General features: G+C 40.8%; 1 protein-coding gene across 1 annotated transcript; it reads left to right on the forward strand.

Moving 5' to 3' along the window:
- The first annotated feature begins 895 nt into the window (after positions 1-895).
- LOC138765552 (uncharacterized) lies at positions 896-21335 on the forward strand. Its single transcript, XM_069942584.1, has 6 exons — positions 896-973; positions 2545-2650; positions 11762-11922; positions 15359-15383; positions 18110-18205; positions 20819-21335. Exons 1-6 carry the CDS (start codon positions 896-898, stop codon positions 21004-21006), a joined length of 654 nt encoding a protein of 217 aa, XP_069798685.1. The 3' UTR covers positions 21007-21335.
- Positions 21336-21904: the final 569 nt, after the last annotated feature.

The raw sequence follows: 21904 nt of genomic DNA on the forward strand, positions 1-21904 counted from the left end.
ACTTGGGCTGATCCATCGGATCTAAATGGAAACGCCTCTGGGACATGCAAGGTGAGATGAGAGTTCACTGTCATATACAGATGTGTTGGAATTCTTGCTTTCTGCAGCCAACACAAGTACGTAAGATGCACCAATTGTGACAGTATATGTTCAATTGCCACAACATCGCCAAGACAAAAAGCAAATAAATATAATAAGGTAAGAAAATATTCACAGTTACATAAGTGCAGGAATAAGAAGTGACATTTCAGTCCTGCAAACAGAACATCCGGTAATCCCGGGGTAGTTCGTAGTTAGTGTAGTACAGGGCTGGGGGGTTGGGCAGAGTCTGATAGTTGGGGGGGAAAATTGTATCAGTATCTGGAAAGGAGAAATAAGGAGGTATATGTCAGGTGAGGGCAGCTGAGATCAAGTGATCTCCTTGGGCAATACAAGGATGTGAGATTGTATTTACAGTATGTTCCAAAATATTCAGTGCAAGAAAAAAGAGGCATTTCAACAGTGGAGACAAATCTTTTGGTGGTCCCAGGTAATTTATCTGAGAGGTTCAAGAGCCTGATCACTGTTGGAAGTTCTTGAACCTAGAGGTGCTGGTCTTCAGGCTTCTGTACCTTCTGCCCAAATGGAGGAGTGAGAAGAGCTTGTGACCAGGGTGATGGGGGCCCCTTCAGGAGGCTTCTCCCCCAGCATTGCCTGAACTGTGAGATTTTCTGCTCTTGGCTCATTCCTTGAAGAATGGCTAAGGCCTGAAATGTTGGCAATATTATCTTTGTCTCCTATGGATGCTGAAAAGACCGACAAAGTTCCTCCAGCATTCCGGTGTGTTTTTACTACAATCATAGCATCTGCAGACATTTGTGTTTCACTCAGTCCTGATGTAGGATTTTGGCCCAAAATGTTGACTGCCCACTACCTTCCACAGATGCTGCCTGACCTGCTGAGTTACTCCAGCACTCTGTGTATTGCCCAGGGAGTAGTGTCACACTGAGCCCAATGTAATCCACAGGCTGTGAATCCCAGGACCCTGCCCGTAGTTACAGAAAAAAAAATGCTCTGCCCAAAAGTCCACAATGTTGAAATAGCCTTTCCTGGAATCAGAGTATTGTCATTTTTACCCTCCACTGACCTTTGTCCAGTTATTGATTAACTAAATATTTGCAGAAAGTACAACTGTGTGCTCATTTACAATGCATGTACAGTTGCAATTGTGCAAAATCATTTTCAATAACTGCTCTGAATCTTTCTCAGAGTGAAGAAGCTGTTTGAAATGATAATGAATGAAATATTGATGATCAGAGAAATCTTCTTCCTTCTCTTTCTATCCACCCAGGTGAAAGGCTGTAAGTAATTACTCCAATGGTTTATTAATACTTGCTGAAACAATTTCTTAAGGGCAATCCTTTCCAGAATTGAACATTGAAAACAGTTTAGTTAACTTCAGAGCCTCCGTGTCCCTTGCTGATCCGTCACATGGTCACCGTCCTGTGGGTCACCTCCTCTGCTTCTTTTCAAACGGGGATCTGGTTCGGGAGAAGAGAGAGGTGTATAACAGGTGTAGGCAACGTGGAGCAAATGAGATACTTGAGGAGTATTTTTTTAAAAATGCAAGAAAAAAAAACAGGAAGGGTAAAGGAAGACTTGAGGTGGCTTTGACTGACAATGTGAAGGAAAATCCTAAGGGTTTCTACAGGTAGATTAAGAGCAAAAGGATAGTCAGGGACAAAATGGGTCCCCTTGAAGATCAGAGTGGTCGGCTTTGTGTGGAGCTAAAAGATGGGGGAGATCTTACATTTTTCTTTCCCCATCAGAAAATGGATACAGAGTTGTGGGAAGGAAAACAAGCAGTGAGATGATAGAACCAATACAGATTAAAGAAGAGGAAGTGCTTGCTGTCTTAAAGCAAATAAAGGTGGATAAATCCCCAGGGCCTGACAAGATATTCCCTCGGACCTTGAGGGAGGCTGGTGTACGTTATATAGAGATTTTAGGTTAAAATGACTTAAGTTAAAATGTGATGATTAATCATAAAAAGGGAAGCCAGAACGGACAGGGAGCTTACTAGCAGCCAAGGACAAAAGGTTCAGCTGGATATGTTTTTTTTAAAACCTATCTTTTCATGGTCATAGTGAGAGACATGCAGGAGACAAAAGATTGATAAGAAGGGTGAGAAACAGAATTTAGTGTATGTAGAGTTCGCAGCGTACGTAACGAACGTGATAATTAAAAATGCAGTTATACTTAGAATGCTTTTGCAATACTAACCAATTAAAACAGTATTAATAAGAAGGGGAAGGGCAAACAACAAGGGTATAAAAATCAATGCACTGTATGTATCGGGGCTTAACTGGTGAGAAGCCAGTTGAGTCCAACTCTGCAGACTTGTAAATAAAGCTTGTCGTGTCATCAGTTTTAAAGAGACTCATGTGTGAGAAGTTTTATTTCTGACAAATGGGGACTCGTCCGGGATCTACACTCCGGCCGTGAGGGGAGGCGAGAGGAGGGACATCGGAGGCGGTGCACCCCGCTGAGTTCAGCGGCTCCTAGTCCCTTGCTCGTCGCTTCGGGCGGCTTGAGCGAGTGGTATCCGGACAAGGTGACACGACAAGACGGAGAGGAGAAGGGTGTCGGTTCAATCCCCGGGAAGACACCGGTAAGTGACGACTTACGATTGTGGTGTGGGGATTGGGTAACAGGTGTAACGGGATACACCTGTTTGGATAAAAAACCTAACGTAATAGATCAGGAATAGAGCTTTTGTCGTGGCGTGAGGACCCTGTCGTGGGACTCTAGGATAGACCCCAGGGAAACCTCGGCGGTAACCGAAGGAGGGACAGCACCTCTGACGAAGTGCCGAGAAGAGAGGGGTCAACCCCAGGGAAACCTCAGCGGTAACCGAAGGAGGGACAGTACCTCCGACGAGGCGTCTGAGAAGAAGGGAGTAGGGTCCAGAACGAGAGGGTCCTCAGCAACGATAAACAGATCTAGGTGGGAAAATGGGAGGATCAAAATCTAAGGGCTCGTCTGAAAATTTGATATTTGCAGGGGCTTTGGCAGAAATATTTAATGTCCTTAGCCACGGGTGAGGTGCCAGAGGATTGGTGGGTCGCTCACATTGTTCCATTATTTAAAAAAGGCTCCAAAAATAACCTTGGAAATTTTAGGCTGGTGAGCCTGATGTCAGTTGTTGGGAAATTATTGGAAGGTGTTCTAAGTGATCGAATATACAATTATTTGGATAGCCAGAAATTGATTAAGGATGGTCAACATGGCTTTGTGTGTGGAAGGTCGTGTTTAACCAATCTTTTTTTTTTTTTTTTTTTTTTTTTTTTTTTTTTTTTAATTTTTTATTTTTCACACCATAAATCACAATAGCCATGATATACACTTTTTCTTTTCCACACATTTACAGTGACTTTTTCTCCCTCCCCCCTCCCTCCTCCCAAGCCACCCCCCCATCCCCCCCCCCTCTCATCCATTTTAGTTATACAATCTAGGTTGCATTAATTCAGTTAGACAATGTTGTCATTCAACAAAAATACACCAGAAATTCTACTGAGTCCATTCTTTTCTTCTCTTCTCCTTCCATCAACTTAGGTAATGTTTGTTCCCGGTAGGTTTTCGCTATTGTATTTAATGTAAGGCTCCCATACTTGTTCGAATATTTCAATATTATTTCTTAAACTATATGTTATTTTTTCTAATGGAATACATTTATTCATTTCTATATACCATTGTTGTATTTTCAAATTATCTTCCAATTTCCAGGTTGACATAATGCATTTTTTTGCTACAGCTAGGGCTATCTTAACAAATCTTTTTTGTGCATCCTCCAAGTCAATTCCAAATTCTTTATTTTTTATGTTACTTAGGAGAAAGATCTCTGGATTCTTTGGTATATTGTTTTCTGTTATTTTATTTAATATCTGATTGAGATCATCCCAAAATTTTTCTACTCTCTCACATGTCCAGATTGCATGAATTGTTGTTCCCCTTTCTTTTTTACATCGAAAACATCTATCAGATACTGTTGGGTCCCATTTATTTAACTTTTGCGGTGTAATGTATAGTCTGTGTAACCAATTATATTGTATCATACGCAGCCTCGTATTTATTGTATTTCTCATCGTTCCAGTGCATAACTTCTCCCATGTTTCCTTTTTTATCTTTATATTTAAATCTTGTTCCCATTTTTGTTTAGTTTTACCATTTGTTTCCTCATTTTCCTTTTCTTGCAGTTTAATATACATATTTTTTATAAATCTTTTGATTAACATTGTATCTGTAATCACATATTCAAGGTTACTTCCCTCTGGTAAACTCAAGTTGCTTCCTAATTTATCTTTCAAGTAGGATCTCAGTTGGTAATATGCCAGCGCTGTATCTCCAGTTATATTGTACTTATCTCTCATTTGTTCAAAGGATAAGAATCTACTTCCTGAAAAACAATTTTCTATTCTTTTAATCCCTTTTTTTTCCCATTTTCTAAAGGCAAGGTTGTCTATTGTAAAAGGGAGTAGCTTATTTTGCGTCAATATTAGTTTTGGTATTTGGTAATTTATTTTATTTCTTTCTACATGAATCTTCTTCCATATATTGAGGAGATGGTGTAATACTGGAGAAGTTCTATGTTGTACCAATTTTTCGTCCCATTTATATAATATGTGTTCAGGTATCTTTTCCCCTATTTTATCTAATTCTAGTCTCGTCCAGTCTGGTTTTTCCCTTGTTTGATAAAAATCTGATAGGTACCTTAATTGTGCGGCTCTATAATAATTTTTGAAGTTTGGCAATTGTAAGCCTCCTTGTTTATACCATTCTGTTAATTTGTCTAGTGCTATCCTCGGTTTCCCCCCTCTCCATAAAAATCTCCTTATTATTTTCTTTAACTCTTTGAAGAATTTTTCTGTCAGTTGTATTGGCAATGCCTGAAATAAGTATAGTATCCTTGGAAAAATGTTCATTTTAATACAGTTTATCCTTCCTATCAGTGTTAGTGGTAGCTCTTTCCAATGCTCTAAATCGTCCTGTAATTTTTTCATTAGTGGATTGTAATTGAGTTTATATAATTGGCCTAGATTTTTGTTTATTTGCACACCTAGGTATCTTATTGCCTGCGTTTGCCATCTGAATGGGGATTCCTCCTTAAATTTTGCGAAATCCGCGTTATTCATAGGCATTGCTTCACTTTTATTTACGTTTATCTTGTATCCCGACACTTCTCCATATTCCTTCAATTTCTTATATAGTTCTTTTATTGATAGTTCTGGTTCTGTTAAGTACACTATCACATCATCCGCAAACAGACTGATTTTATATTCCCTGTCTTTTATTTTTATTCCTTTTATATTATTATCTCTTCTTATCGATTCTGCTAGTGGTTCTATAGCTAGCGCAAACAATAATGGTGATAGTGGGCATCCCTGCCGCGTTGACCTGCTTAAGTTAAATTGCTTTGATACATGTCCATTTACTGTCACTTTCGCTAACGGTCCCTTATATAATGCTTTAATCCAATTAATATACTTCTCCGGTAAACTGAATTTTTGCAATACTTTGAACAAGTAATTCCATTCTACTCTGTCGAAGGCCTTCTCTGCGTCTAAAGCAACTGCTACTGCCGGTGCTTTATTTCCTTCTACTGCATGAATTAAGTTAATAAATTTACAAATATTGTCTGTTGTGCGTCTTTTTTTGATAAATCCAGTTTGGTCTAAATTTACCATTTTCGGTACCTGTTCTGCTAATCTGTTCGCTAATAGTTTAGCTATTATCTTATAATCTGTGTTTAGCAAAGATATTGGTCTATATGACGCTGGTGAGAGTGGATCTTTCCCTTGTTTTAGTATCACTGTAATTATTGCTGTTTTACATGAATCTGGTAAGTTTTGTGTCTCATCAATCTGGTTGATTACATCCAGGAGGGGCGGTATTATTAGGTCTTTAAATGTTTTGTAGAATTCTATTGGGAGTCCATCCTCTCCTGGTGTCTTATTATTTGGTAAATTTTTTATTATCTCTTGTATTTCTACTGTTCCAAATGGTTCTGTTAATTTATTTTGTTCCTCTATTTGTAGTTTTGGTAGTTCAATTTTAGTCAAAAATTCATCTATTTTCCCTTCTTTCCCTTCGTTTTCGGTTCGGTATAATTGTTCATAGAATTCTCTGAAGTTTTCCTTAATTTCTTTTGGATTATATGTAATTTGTTTGTCTTTTTTCCTTGTTGCCAATACCATTTTCTTAGTTTGCTCTGTCTTAAGCTGCCATGCTAGGATTTTGTGTGTTTTTTCCCCTAGTTCATAATATTTCTGTTTTGTCTTCATTATATTCTTCTCCACCTTATATGTTTGTAATGTTTCATATTTTATTTTTTTATCCGCCAATTCTCTTCTTTTGGTTGTATCTTCCTTTATTGCTAATTTTTTTTCTATGTTTATTATTTCCCTTTCCAACTGCTCTGTTTCCTGATTATAGTCCTTCTTCATCTTGGTTGCATAACTTATTATTTGCCCTCTAATGAATGCTTTCATTGCGTCCCATAGTATAAACTTATCTTCCACTGATTCCGTATTTACTTCAAAGTACATTTTTAATTGTTTTTCAATAAAATCTCTAAAATCCTGTCTTTTAAGTAGCATGGGGTTTAATCTCCATCTATACATTCTTGGAGGGATGTCTTCTAGCTCTATTGCCAATAACAGGGGTGAGTGGTCCGATAATAGTCTAGCTTTATATTCCGTTTTCCTAACTCTCCCCTGTATGTGGGCTGATAACAGGAATAGGTCTATCCTTGAGTATGTTTTATGTCTAGTCGAGTAGTATGAGTATTCCTTTTCTTTTGGGTTTTGTTTCCTCCATATGTCCACAAGTTTCATTTCTTGCATTGATTTAATTATAAATTTGGTTACTTTGTTCTTCCTGTTAATTTTTTTCCCCGTTTTATCCATATTTGGATCCAAATTCAGATTGAAATCCCCTCCTATTAGTATGTTCCCTTGCGTATTAGCTACCTTCAAAAAGATATCTTGCATAAACTTTTGATCTTCTTCGTTAGGTGAATATATATTAAGTAGATTCCAAAGCTCTGAATATATCTGACATTTTATCATAACATATCTCCCTGCTGGATCTATTATTTCCTCTTCTATTTTAAATGGCACATTTTTGCTAATTAATATAGCCACTCCTCTTGCTTTTGAATTATACGATGCTGCTGTTACATGTCCTACCCAATCTCTCTTTAATTTCTTGTGCTCCAATTCAGTTAAATGTGTTTCTTGGACAAATGCTATATCTATTTTTTCCTTTTTCAGTAAATTTAGTAGTTTCTTCCTTTTAATTTGGTTATGTATTCCATTAATATTTAGAGTCATATAGTTCAGCGTAGCCATTTTATATTTTGTTTATCTTCTCTTTCCGTTTTTCCATCATTACCTTTCCTCCTTTTCCATTTCTGTTTTCTTATTTTCAACTCTTTACCAGACAACATTCCTACAACATCCAACATTTTCCTTATTCTCCTATTTCTATCTTCTTTATCCCCAATCTCCCCTTCCCCTCCTGAGTTGCCCTTTATCCCTTGTCGGACAACCACATCTCCCCTCTCCATTTGGATTTGCGAATCCACTCGCAAGCGTCAACTGATTTTGCAGTGACCGCTCTTTTCCCCCCACCCAGCCCCCCCCAGAAAAGATTTCGTTTTTTATATGTCACAAAGGTCACTCTTTTAGTTCCCTCCTTATTCTCTCTATTCCATTACCTTCCCTTATTAATTCTTGTCTATACTTTCTATGTTTTCCTCTAATTACAGATACTTTCACATATGCCCATTGTCTCTATTCACTCTTATACCTCTTTACCCGCATACATATCAATCGTGGTCATTTTTACCCTCCTTACCCGTCTTCATCCCTCAGTCTATTTTTGTCTTTACCCACATACATATCAATCGTGATAATTTTTGCTCTCATTACCCGTCTTCATCCCTCAGTCTATTTTTGTAATTGTTCTGCAAATTTTCGTGCTTCTTCTGGATCCGAGAATAGTCTGTTTTGTTGTCCTGGAATAAATATTTTCAATACCGCAGGATGCTTCAGTGTAAATTTATATCCTTTCTTCCATAAAATCGCTTTTGCTGCATTGAACTCTTTTCTCTTCTTTAGGAGTTCAAAGCTTATATCTGGATAAATGAAGATTTTTTGCCCTTTATACTCCAGTGGTTTGTTGCCCTCTCTTACTTTTTCCATTGTCTTCTCCAGTACCTTTTCTCTTGTAGTATATCTTAGGAATTTTACTACAATAGATCTTGGTTTTTGTTGTGGTTGTGGTTTAGGGGCCAATGCTCTATGTGCCCTTTCTATTTCCATTTCTTGCTGTAGTTCTGGACATCCTAGGGCCTTAGGGATCCATTCTTTTATAAACTCCCTCATATTCTTGCCTTCTACATCTTCCTTAAGGCCCACTATCTTTATGTTATTTCTTCTGTTATAATTTTCCATTATATCTATTTTTTGGGCTAGTAATTCTTGTGTCTCTTTAGTTTTTTTATTAGATTCCTCCAATTTCTTTTTTAAGTCTTCTACCTCCATTTCTGCTGCTATTGCCCGTTCTTCCATCTTGTCCATTTTTTTCCCCATTTCTGTTAAGGTCATATCCATTTTATTTATTTTCTTTTCTGTGTTGTTTATTCTTCTTCTTAAATCATTGAATTCCTGTGTTTGCCATTCTTTAAATGACTCCATGTATCCTCTAACAAGAGCAAGTACCTCCTTTACCTTGCCTATCTTTTCTTCTTCTATTTCCCTGTACTCTTCCTCTTCCTCTTCTTCTTCCTCTAGGTTGACCATCTGTTGTTTCTTTGCTGCCCTTTCCTCCTCTTCTTTCTTGTTTCTATTGTCTTCTGTGGTCTCTTCTTGCTGCAGGTGTTCTGCAGCTGTCGTTGCCGGCTGTGGAGATCGACTCCCCAGCTGGTCCCCCCTCCCGTCGGTGTGTTTTTTTGTATGCGCATCGCGCATGCGCGACTCCTCGCGCATGCGCGGTTGCGCACTTTTACTCGGCTCTGTGAGCCATTGTTGTAGTTCTTTTTCTACCGACCTGAGGTAGTGGGGTCTTCTCTCCACAGCGGGCCTCTTCGGACAGGTAAGGCCTTCACCTTTTTCCTCCGTTGTCTTCTCTTCCTCTCTTCTTTCCGTTGATTTTGATTTTTCTCCTTTTGTCTCCATCTTCTTTCCACCTTTATACTCACTTTTCTTTAACTTGTATTTCTGTGCCTTTGTATTTTCTCTTGTTTTTCCCGACTTTTCTGGAGAGGGCTGGAGTTCACCGTCCGGCCACTACTCCATCACGTGACTCCTCCTTGTTTAACCAATCTTATAGAGATTTTTGAGGAGGTTAGCAAGAAAGTTGATGAAAGAAAGGCTGTGAATGTTGACTACATGGACTTTAGTAAAGCCTTTGAAGGGAGGTTAGAAAGTTTCAGATGTTTGGTTTTCATGGTGAAGTAATGAACTGGATTTGACAATGGCTGGATGGGAGAAGCCAAAGAGTAGTCGTGGATTGTTGCTTCTCAAACTGGAGACCTAGGGATTGATGGTGGGACCATTGTTGTTTGTCATCTATATCAATGATCTGGATGATAATGTGGTAAATTGGATCAGCGAGTTTGCAGATGACAAAGATTGGAGACATTGTGGACAGTGAAGAAGGTTTTCAAAGCTGCAGAGGGATCTGGACCAGCTGGAAAAATAGGCTGAAAATGGCCGATGGAATTTAATGCAGATATGTGAGGTGTGTATTTTGGAAGGACAAACCAACGGAAAATGGTCGGGTACTGAGGAATGCGGTAAAACAGAGGGATCTGGGAATACAGATACATAATTCCCTTAAAGTGTTGTCACAGGTGGATAGGGTTGTAAAAAGAGCTTTTGTCACATTCATAAATCAAAGTATTGAGCATAGGAGTTGGGATGCTATGCTAAAATTTTATAAGACATTGGTGACGCCAAATTTGGAGAATTGTGTGTAGTTTTGGTCACTGAACTACAGGAAAGATATCAATAAGATAGAAAGAATGCAGAGAAGATTTACTTGGATGTTGCTCAGACTTCAGGAAATTAGTGACAGGGAAAGGTTAAACAGGTTAGGACTTTATTCCCTTGAGTGTAGAAGAATGAAGGGAGATTCGATAGAATTATTTAAAATTATGAGGGGACAGACAGATTAAATGTCGATAGGCTTTTTCCACTGAGGATAGGTGAGATACAAACCAGACGACATGGGTTAAGAGTGAAAGGGGAATATGAGGGGCAAGTTCTTCACACAGAGAGTGGTGGGAGTATAGAATGATTTGCCATCTGAATTGATGAATGCTGTGATGCAATAGGTTAATTAAATATAAAAGGGATTAGGATTGGGTTAGCTGTTAGGTTGCATGCATTTTACAGACAGAACAATGCCTTGCAGAGTTCCGAGGGCAGGTGCAAACAAAAGGTTCTGGGCTTGAGCAACATGTGCAAGCACACTCCAGAACCTGAAACATTTGCAGAGAGATGGAGACATGTGGTTTTTTTTGTAAAGCCTGGAAATTGCAACATTTGCAAACTGAACCAAAAAAAATCCAGCCTGGAACATCAGGAACGGAGGGGCAGAGAACCAGAGAGGGGGAGTCAGCAGGAGGCAGTCTGAGAAAATGCTGGACAGAAGAGGAGCTTGTTGAAAAGGCTCCTTTTTCAAGACTGGGCAGAGTTCTAATATGGTAGCCTGAGTGTACTCTCTATGGAAATCAGGAGCGGCGGCTAGTCTTCCCGGTGTGGCGAAGAGGAGAAGAACTCTGTGAGAAGAACCTGGAAAGAAGACGAGTTTCTTCTGGAAGCCGCTCCTGTTTGGGGTGTCCAACAAGCGACACCTATCTCTCCATAGTCCTCCACAACCTTCCTGTCTGCTAATTCTAACTAAAGCACAGAAGTTTGCTTGAATGTCATGACTGTTTGATTTTGTGCACAAGATTGAAGATTACTGGAAACTGTAGCCTTTGAAACGTGGACAGTGGAAGATTGGCCAGTAAAAAGGACTTCCGTGAAAACACACATTAGACACACTTGAGCTTAGATTAGGTCAGGGGAAGGGATTGTGTAAATAACAGTGTTGATCTTGTTGTTCTATACTCAGAGAATTAAACTAATTTTATTTAAGGAATCATTGCTTTGGTGTATTTCTATTTCTGCTGGTGTATGGGGCTAACGGAACTCGTAACAATGTGGGCTCAATTTTTAAAGAATTTGGACAGGTACATGGATGGGAGAGGTATGGAGGGTGATGGACTGGGTGCAGCTCAGTGGAACTGGGCAAAAAAATGGTTCGGCACAGACTAGAAGGGCCAAAGGGGCCTGTTTTTGAGCTGTAAAGTTCCATGGAAGGTAGTCTTTCCATTTTCTAGTGCCCCGCGCCAGCCCGCTGTTCCCCCGGAGTCTGCAATCTCTCAGAGCCACTGCCATTTTGGGGCCAGAGGCTGCAGTTGCAGGATTTTTAAAAATTATGATCGGCTCCTTCAATGGGCCGTTTAAAGCCTGTATGGAGCCACCTGTCGTTGGAATCGGTGGCAGAACCTTGCGGAGGAGCGCAGAGGCTCCGCTCCCTGCCAGTCCTCAACTGAGACAGTGCCAGTGTCACAGCTCCACCGAGGGTTTAAATATTTGGATCTTTTTAACACTGCTTTTGAATGCCCTGTGTTTTCACCCTACATCCTGTTAATCCCTCTGCCACCCAGTCTTCCTGCAGAAACCCTTGGCCAACAGCTTTCTGGTCAGGATTCGAAGGTCCAACACTGGACTGGAGGAACTACTAGCCAATGACCTGCAGAGGGAATGCTATGAGGAATTGTGCTCCAAAGAAGAGGCTCGTGAGTGTTTAACAGATGAGCGGCAAACTGTAAGCACCTTTTTTCTCCCCTTCCCTTACCATGCTCTGATAGCTCCCCGCCCCCCCCCCCCCCCCACCACCACCACCCGTGGATCCAACCACACACTGAGGGAAATTTACACCTGCCAATTACCCACCAAGCCCAAGTCTTTGCGATATGGGAGGAAAGCAGACTACCCAGGGAAGCCTGTGCGGTTACTGGGAGAATTGGGAGGAACAAACCCTCGTCACTTGAGCTGTGAGGCATCAGAACTAACTGCTGTATTTTGTGCTTCACAAAGCAACTTACCATGTCTGTAAAGTTCAAGGCACAAGGTACCTGCAACATAGCCACTGCTTGTAAGCACAGTCTCGTCCATGTGCAGGCTTGTAACCACAAGCCTGTCATTTGAGAGGTGTCATGAGGAATATGGGAAGCGGCAACCTGGAGAATGCTGGGATTTACAACTGAAACTGAGTTTCCATCAGTCCCAGCCATGAGATTCGGGGAGACATAGAGTTCTAATAGCACAGAAACAGACCCCTCAGCCCAACCTGTCCATGCTGACCATGAAAGTCACACTTGTCTGCAACCAACCCCATATCCCTCCAGACCAGGGGTGGCCAAACAGGAGAGCCAAATAGAATTAACTTCAGATTTTTGTGAGCCGCGAGGCATGAAAAAATATTACCTACATGTTTTTACTCTTACACGCACATTTTGTGACCAAATTTTTATATAAATAGTAAATACATTTATTCATATAATTTTAAAAATGTTAATTTGTACTAGTTTCAATAATCAAAAAGAATACATTTGTATTTTAGAATTAACTATTTTTTAATTGACATCCAACTGATTGACTAAGAAATGTGAATATCCAGGAACAGTTGTATCAAATCACACTCCTATTACACTCCATCATTAGATTTTCTGGGTTCATCTTTTATAAAAAAGACCATGGAGATTTAACGTTTTGTTTCTTGTAGATAAATAATTTTTAAGTTTTACGGAGAGGCAAATACATTTTTTTACTATTAATTCTTCTCCCATGATATCTATCAGATGCTTTGGGATAAAATGAAGGCATATTTAAGAGGCCAAATTATGTCTTACATTGCTAATATTAAGAAAAAGATGAATAAGGAAAAGCTGGAGATAACTGACCAGATCAAACAAATTGATGTATTACTGGCTCAAGGCAGTAAAAGAAGAGTAGAAATGAAAACTAAATTTGACCTTCTTACAAAAGCACAACAATTGCTGAAGAACAGGAGCCATTTTATGTACATGGAGAAAAAACAGGTAAATTAAAGGCTGAACAGTTACAAGGGCTATCAGCTAAAAGGCAAATGAACAAGATTAGGAGAAATTATTGGTACAATGACTACAGATCATGCTGAAATAAATAAGATTTTTAAGAAATTTTACTCTAAACTTTATATTTCAGAATTTAATAATGACATTATTGCTCTGTCTGATTTATTTCTCCATTTGAATCTACCTACTATTTCACAATATAAATGTGTTAGTCTTGAAGCTCCTATTTTCTCAAGAGGAAATAGTCGTAGCTATTTCTTCCTTGCAATCTGGGAGAGCACCAGGACCAGATGGATATCCTGTTGAATTTTATAAAGCTTTTTCTAAATTGCTGGGTCCATATCCAAGTTCAGTGTTGGACAACTCGTTTAGGGAGGGGAAACTTCCTTCTTTTAATGAAGTGAGTATATCTTATTTTGAAGAAGGGGAAGGAAGCAATTAAATGGGCCTCTTAGAACCATTTCTTTAATTAATGTAGATATGAGGATCTTATCTAAAATTTAGCCCATAGAATAGAGAATATTTTACCATTGATTATCAATACTGATCAGACATGTTTTATCAAAAACCATTACTCATTGTTATATACATCAATTATTGAAAAGAGTACATCGTCCTTCTAACCCAACGAATGAATGTGCATTATTGCTAGATGCCGAAAAAGGGGTTGAATGGGAATATATGTTTGCAGTTTTAAAGAAATTTAATTTTGGTCCAATTTTTATTGGATTAAACTAATGTATTTATACCTTACAGCTTCAATACACTCAAATACACAACAGTCAACTCTTAGACTTTTTAGGGGAACTTGACAAGGTTGTCTGTTAAACTCTTTGCTTTTTGATCTTAGCTTGGAACCTCTAGTGACTGCTTTGCGGAATATTTTCAGAAATAGATTTGAACATAAAATTCCTTTATATGCAGATGATCTATTGTCATTTATTTCTAATCCTGAGACTTCATTACCAACCATATTATTCTCTGTTTGCTCAATTTAGTAAATTTTCCAGGTGCATAATAAATTTTATAAGAGTCAATTAATGGATCTTTGGCAGTTTATGCCAATTTCCCTTTCAAACTAGTTAAGACCAGTTTAAATATTTGGGAATTACAAAGAGTTGCAAGAATTTATTAAAAGAAAACTTCCTAGACCTACTTAAACAGATGAAAGAATCATTGTCGGGATGAACACCTTTCTTTATGTCAATGTATCAATGGAATTAGAATGAGCATTTTACCTGCATTTTTGTTCATGTTCCAATCCTTACTAATTTTTGTTCCTAAAACCTATTTTGACTCATTAGGATTTGATTATTTTGTCTTATGTAGGGCAGAACAAATAGCCTCATATAAACAAATCTATCTTCAAAAAGTACACATGTATGTACCAAATATTTTGTTTTTATTGGTAAGTCCACATTTGGGGCATTAGGAGTTCCAGTGGGCAGGCAGCTGGGGCCAAGAACAGAGTCTGCATTTGGGGCATCGGGATCTCTGGTTGACAGGCAGCCAGGGCCTAGGCGACTATCCATGGTCGGAACATTGGGAGCTACAGAGGACTGGTGGGCTGGATCACACTAACACTCCACTAGTTTCACTGCCTGCAACATAGCCACATGCGCCACAATCACGTGATCGCAAACCACGTCCACTAACACTACCGTTGTGAGCACTGGCTCATGTGATTCCTGTCACGGACAACAACACATTTCCACAGGTTACATATTACTTTAAAGAGTGGCATTTGGCTCATGAGCCACTATTTGGCCACCCCTGGTCTAGACCTTTCCTAAATACACCAGCCTAAATGTCTTTTAAACATTGCAATTGTCCCCGTATCCACCAGTTCCTCCAGCAACCCCTTCTGTACACCCACCATCCTCTGTATGGATAGTGCCCCAAGGTCCCTTTAGAAATTTCACCCCTCTCACCTTAAATCTCTGCCCTTCCCAATGTTATTTACCTATTAGACTATTTATCTTCTCTATTGTCCTTGCCTCATGCCTTTATAAACCTCCATAAGGTCCCCTCCTCACGATCCTATGCATCAAGTAAGATCTTCCAATAACCTGCCGTTTCATTGCAGCCATCCTCAAACACCACAGCTTTCTTTTTAATACAATAAATGACGGGTTTTTTTTGCAGGAGCTGTTCTGGACCACGTATCAAGGTATGTGTTTATTTCTTGTTCTAATTCAGTGCACAGATTAATAAAAATGAGTTTATTGTCATACACAGTGTACAATCTATGAATTTCAGTGTATGCACTGAAATTTATTACTTGGTGCAGCTGAACAGGAACTTGTAAAGAAAAATGATAATTGACCAGAAGCTGAACTGGAATAGCCGATGTGGCTCCAAGAACAGGTGAGAAGCCAGGAATCCTGTGGCAAGTAGCTCACCCCCAATGTTGTCCACCACCTACAGGACTCGAGTCAGGAGTGTGATGGGTCAATCTCCAATTGCCAGGACGAGGGCACCTTCTATCACACTGAAGAATTCCAACACCATCCACTGCAGTCCATTTGATTGGGATCCCATCTACCACCGTCCACACACAGACAGTAGTTTGTACCATCTTCAGGATGCATAGCAGCCGCTTACCAGGAATTGTCAATCAACTCCTTGCAAACTACTTTCACCTCTGCCAACTGGAGGGATATGGGGAGAAAAAGCTCAGGGGGACCCCCCCCCCCCCCCGAAGTTAAACAGGAATGTCTGCAGAGTGAGTACAACACACAAAAGTGCTGGAGAACCTCACCAGGGGAAGATAAGTTTGGTGGTGGGATCAAATACTGACCAGGTCTGTGCCTGTTTAGCTTCCGAGATCAGACGTATTCAGGCTATTATGCTTCTTATAAGGGAAAGGAAAACTAGAGGTGATCATTGGGGGATGAGAGGTGGAGAGGGTGAGCAAATTTAAGTTCTTGGGAGTCACTATGTCAGAGGAGCTTTCCTGGACCAAACAGATTAATCTCATCGTGAAGAAAGCATGTCAGTGCCTCTACTTCCTCAGGTGGTTCCAGAGTTTTGGTATGTCATCAGACACCCTGGGAAATTTCTACGGAGGTGTGATGGAAAGTGTGCTAACCGGTTGAATCACGGTCTGGTATGACAACACCAGTAACCCTGAGTGTAAAGCCCAGCAAAAAGTAATGGACACAGCCCAGGACATCACAGGTGAAACTCTTCCCCACCATCGAGAACATCTACAGGAAATGCTGCCGTCTTGTCCATCCTGCTTGTTCATGTGTCTGATTGGAGGGTGGTAGAGCACATGCACACAGAGGTGCAGATTACATTGACATCACGTTCAGCACAGACATCATGGGCTGAAGGGCCTACTCCTGTACTACACTCTTGTGTGTATAGGCATTATCAACTGAGTACTGGTGATACAGATCAGTGCATCATAGGCAAAACCCTCCCCACCACTGAGAACATCTACAGGGAACGCTATAGTCAGAGAGCAGCAGCAATCATCAAGGATCCACCCCACCCAGCACACACTCTTTTCTCGCTGCTGCCATCAGGAGAGAGGTATTGGTGCCTCAAGGCTCGCACCACCAGGTTCAGGAACAGCTGCTCCCCCTCCACCATCAGACTCCTCAATGACAAACTCAATCAGGGACTCATTTAAGGTCTCTTATTTTGCATGTTATTTATAACTGAATATTTATTTTCTGTATTTGCAGTTTATCTGCATTTCTTTCTTTGTTTCCATTTCTCTCTTTTGTCTACACATCTTTTCTTGACTACTTTTTTTTTGCACTACTGATAAGTGGTAATTCTGCCCGGCCCACAGTAAAAGGAATCTCAGCGTTGTAATGTGATGTCATGTATGTGCTCCGACAATAAATCTGAAATCTAAATTTTGAGACCACACCTGTAATATTGGACAGGTCTGTTTTTTATAAATGTATGTTAACAGGTCCTTCCAGCCATTTGAGCCTGTGCCCACCCAAACATCCCAAATAACCTCCAACAAGGGTACATTTTGAAAGGTAGGATATCGATTGGGGGAGTGGAGTGACTGATTCCTGGGATGGTGGGTTTGTTCTACAGGGAGAGGTAAACAGACGAGCTTTATTCTCTTGTTGAGAAGAGAGAGATGATCCCACTGAAATGGACGCAAGTTTGAAGGGACTTGACACACAAGGCGTGAGTTTTTAAATTTTTTAATTTAATTTTTATTTAAATTTAGGCCAACAACGTGATAATAGGCCATACCAGTCCACAAGTGCATGCCACCCAATTAACCTACAACCCCCGATATGTTTCAAATGGTGGGAGGAAACTGGGGGTCCTGGGAAAAACAGGGAGAACATACAAATTTCTTAGCGCAGGACTCAAACCCCGGTCCTGTTTGCTGACGCTGTAAAGGTGCTATGCTAACCACTACACCAACCGTGCCATCCTGCTTCCCCTGCCTGATGTTCTAGAAGCAAAGGTTGACCAATTCTGGACAGAGATGAAGTTTCTCTCTGAGACTCTCATATTCATGGAACAATATTTATTTATTTATTTGTACAGATGAAATACTTGTCCTGCATATATATTGTTTGTCTGTATGTGTGCAAATGTATAGTTGTGTGTCTGCAAGTTTTTGCAATGAAGACCGGAGAACATTGTTTCATCAGGTTGTACTTCTACAATCAGATGACAATAAACTGGACTTGATTTGACTTCTTCACCCAGAGTTTAGTCAATCTTTGGAATTTTCTGACTCTAATAGATTCCAGTCAGAGATTGTTGAATTTTTGTACATGTCGGGAACTAAAGTTGATTTAGAGAAGGCAAATCAGCAGATCTGATCACTGGAGGAGCTGGTGGGGTGCAAACAGCCTTTCCAGCTTCATTTTCTCTTGCCCTTATTTTCTTTCCTCTGTCCTGCAGGTTTATTACCCAAAGCCAATGTGTCGGAGAAGCACGTTGCTCCTGTGAAGCCAGAGCTGCATGAATTCATTCAGGATATGCTCAAATTCGGCACTGGTGAGGGTATATGGCGACGGTGGTGAGGGTTGTTCATTCCTTCCACAGGCACCTATCTGGGCTTTTGAAACAGACTCCTTCCCCCCAGCAGGTCACACCCCCTCTCCCCCCCCCCACTGTGTCACTGCCATTCAAACCACCGCCTGGCCACCAGATCTTTAACATTTTCTTTTCCAATCTATGAGCAGCGGAAAGGACACATCTCAGGCCTGTGTCTCCAAAAGGTCTCTCAGCTTGTGGACCAAATGATTCATTGATACTCAGAAGCTCAGAGTAGCAATTCCTGAGCTGAAAATGTCATACACCTCCATCAATGTAAGATGAGAGTTTCTGGTCATTCACATAAAGGTATATATGCACCAAAATTCTTGCATTCGCCCGCTGGGAAATCCAGAACTAGATTTCAGAATATAGTGGCACTCACTAGTGATGGAGATGAGGAAGAATTTCTTCTCTCCGAGAATTTGAACTGCTTGGAGTTGCTGGGATGGAGTCATTTGGAAGAAACAGGAGAATGCAGCTGCTGGAATTCAGAGCAAAATGTAAACTGCTGGATGAACTCACTTCATCAAGCAGCCTCTGTGGAAGAGGTGACATTTTGGGTCAAGAACCTGCATGAGGATTGGGGGTGGGGTGGGGAGAGGATTCCACCAACATTCGCATTGTCCCTCTCCCTTCTCTCCCTGGGGATTGTTCTCTCTGAAATTTCCAGGTCTGCTCATCCCTCCCCACCCACCTTTCCCCATCCCTTGGCTCTTTCCCCTACAACCAAAAGAGGTATAAAACCCATCCCTTCTGATGCTCCTCCACCATCCAGCAACCAACACATAGGAGCAGAAATAGGCCATTCAGCCCATTGTCTGCTCCACCATTTAATAATGAGCTGATCCATTTCCACACTCAGCCCCACTTCCCGGCCTTCTCCCCACAACCTTTGATGCCCTGGATAATCAAGAACCTATCAATCTCTGCCATAAATACACCTGATAACCTGACCTCCACAACCACCTGTGGTAAAAAAAATTCCACAGGTTTACCGTCCTCTGGTTGAAGAAATTCCTCCACATCTCTGTTCTAAGTGGACACCCTTCAATCCTGAAGTTGTGCCCTCTTGTCCTAGATTCTCCCACCGTGGGAAACGACCTTTCTACATCTACTCTGTCCACGCCTTTCACCATTTGACATATTTTAGTGAGATTCCCCCCCCCCCCCATTCTCCTAAATTCCAATGAGTACAGGCCAAGAGCTGTCAGGTGTTCCTCATATGATAATCCTTTCATTCCTGGAATGAACCTGGTGAACCTCCTCTGAACCCTCTCCAATGTCAGCACATCCTTTCTTAAATGAGGAGCCCAAAACTGTTCACAATACTCCAAGTGAGGTCCAACCAGTACCTTATAAAGCTTCAACATTACATTTCTGCTCTTATATTCCTCTTGAAATGAATGCCATCCCTTAGCACTTGCGTTGCAACCAAAGGAGGTGGGAAACCCATCCATTCAGCTGCTCTTCCACCATCCAGTAACCTTAATAGCCCTGACAGGTGAGGCCTCCTCCGACTTCCTCTGCTGCATTCAGTGCTCAGGATGGGACACAAGTGAGACTAAGCATAGACTGGACAACCATTTGACAATAAAAACACACAGAAATGCTGAAGGAACTCAGCAGTCTCACAGCCTCCAGAGGAGGTAAACATATATTGCTGATGTTTCAGGCCTGAGTCCTTCATCAAGGTAAAACCATTTGACAGAGCATCTGACTTCCTCACCAGCCTCTTTAGCTCCCCCTTCCCATTCTTGGGCTTCTCCAGTAATTCGAGGCCAAACACAAGGTACAGGAACAACACCTTGTATTCCGCTGGTGCAATCCACAGCCCGTTGGTATAAACATTGAATTGTCCAATTTCAGGTACTCATAGGGTCATGGGAAGGCAAGGAGTTGGATATAGGTTCTGGATGGTCCTTTATCGATCCCCTTTGACAAGGTTCAGGGTTGCACTCTCTTCTTCAGTCAACATACCATAAGGAATGGAGGACATGGACACTTTCATTTCCTGGTACTCCTCTATTACACACAAACTTGGTGGGAAGTCCCTCCCCCCTATAGGGGATCAAGGAAATTACATTGGTTGGTCTATCCCACTGCCATCTGACTTGGCCAATCCAAAAAGGTCTTCTTCCATGTGACAAGCATTATCCTATCAGCATTAAACTACACACTATCCACCTGCAAATTGCATCATTATGTGAATCAATCACCAACCAGTCCCCTTTCCTCAGGCATTGTTTTTTCACGTCCCCTGTGAGGAAACTCCAGGCTGGTGGCAACTTACTAGCTGATCAGGGGATGCCCAGCAACAAACAGCAAACCATTATTGCATTGCTATTTCCTGTTCCCTGTGACCACGTGCAAGCAGAGTAAATTGTCACGGATCAGAGGTTACTCATTAGTAATACAGGTGCAGTCTGAATAATCAGGATGGATGCTTATAGAGAAAGTTGCTTCCTAGTTTGGAAAAGTGCAGCAAGGATGTAAAGATTGATTTAATATTGTGAACTTGAGCGATCATCGTTTGGAGACTCTTCTGTTAAAACTCTTTTTCCTGGTCCTCAGTATTCTCTGGGAATGAGACTAAACTGGCATCCATTTTTACCTTGGAAAGGCAAATCCTTGAAAAGCAAAGGGAAATTATTAAATCTCTCTGGAAGCTGACTGGACACAAAAAGGATCTCTTGGCCTTGGAAGAGGAACTCCTTAAGTTGGTAACTGGCTGTTTTGACCAGAGTGATGGACAGGTTTAAATGTTTCCAAAAGTAAATGCAAGTTGGGTTTAGTTTGGAATATACAGTATGATTTTGTGAAAACATTAAAATTTCACCTTTGCTATAAAAGCTCAGCCTTGTGTAAGATTTCAGTCATAATTGCAATAAAATACTTGTCATACGCAAAATGTACAACATAGTTTGTGCCAAAGAACTTACTGGTTGAGTGCTTATTGTATGGTTCTCTTTGCATATTTTATTGTGGATTTTTCTGATATTGACTGTGCCTCACAGTCATTCAGAAGATGGTGAGTCTCCTTGAAAACAAGTCCATGAGTGGTTGTATTAAAGCACATATTTTACCTAAATTTGTTGTTTCTTTTCCAATCTATACCAATTTTCATTCCCAAAAACGTTTTTGACTCATTGGATTTGATTATATCTTCCTATGTATGACGAGGAAAAACACCCCCTCTTAAATAAAACTCATCTTCAAAAAACTAAAAGGAATCATAGGTGTACAAGCAGGGGCAGGGTGGGGCGGGGGGGGGAAACAGCCCTCTAAAATTCGGTCAAAACAGTGGGGAAAATTTGGGCAAAGCAAGAAGAAAAAAACAATCGGACAGAGAAAGCATCTGATGTCCTCAGGGGTGGTGGCAGGGCTGTTACTGAAATCCACCGTTGTCCTTGACTCACTCCAGACTATCACCGGATATATCTGACGTCCCCTGGAGTGATTGACTCTCCTCGTTGTGCCCAGAGCCAGCGCTACCATTAGGCGAACTAGGCTACCGCCTAGGGCGCAGACCACAGTGGGGCAGAGTCCGGATCGGACAATTTCAGCTCAAGTGCAGCTATATGTTTGCGGAGTGACCCAACCACATGCGGCGATCAGGTAAGTCTTTATTTTTTGGCGGGGGCGCTGTCCGGTGAGTGA

Source organism: Narcine bancroftii, chromosome 5, assembly GCF_036971445.1.
Source record: "Narcine bancroftii isolate sNarBan1 chromosome 5, sNarBan1.hap1, whole genome shotgun sequence".
NCBI classification, from domain to species: Eukaryota; Metazoa; Chordata; class Chondrichthyes; order Torpediniformes; family Narcinidae; genus Narcine; species Narcine bancroftii.

Bases quoted from the DNA above. Each gene is read 5' to 3' on its own strand.
- LOC138765552 (XM_069942584.1), top strand. From the start codon at position 896: ATGTTGACTGCCCACTACCTTCCACAGATGCTGCCTGACCTGCTGAGT. The intron at 11,923-15,358 runs GTAAGCACCTTT...TTTTTTTTGCAG, and splicing joins TAACAGATGAGCGGCAAACT to GAGCTGTTCTGGACCACGTA. The intron at 18,206-20,818 runs GTGAGGGTATAT...CCTGGTCCTCAG, and splicing joins TATGCTCAAATTCGGCACTG to TATTCTCTGGGAATGAGACT.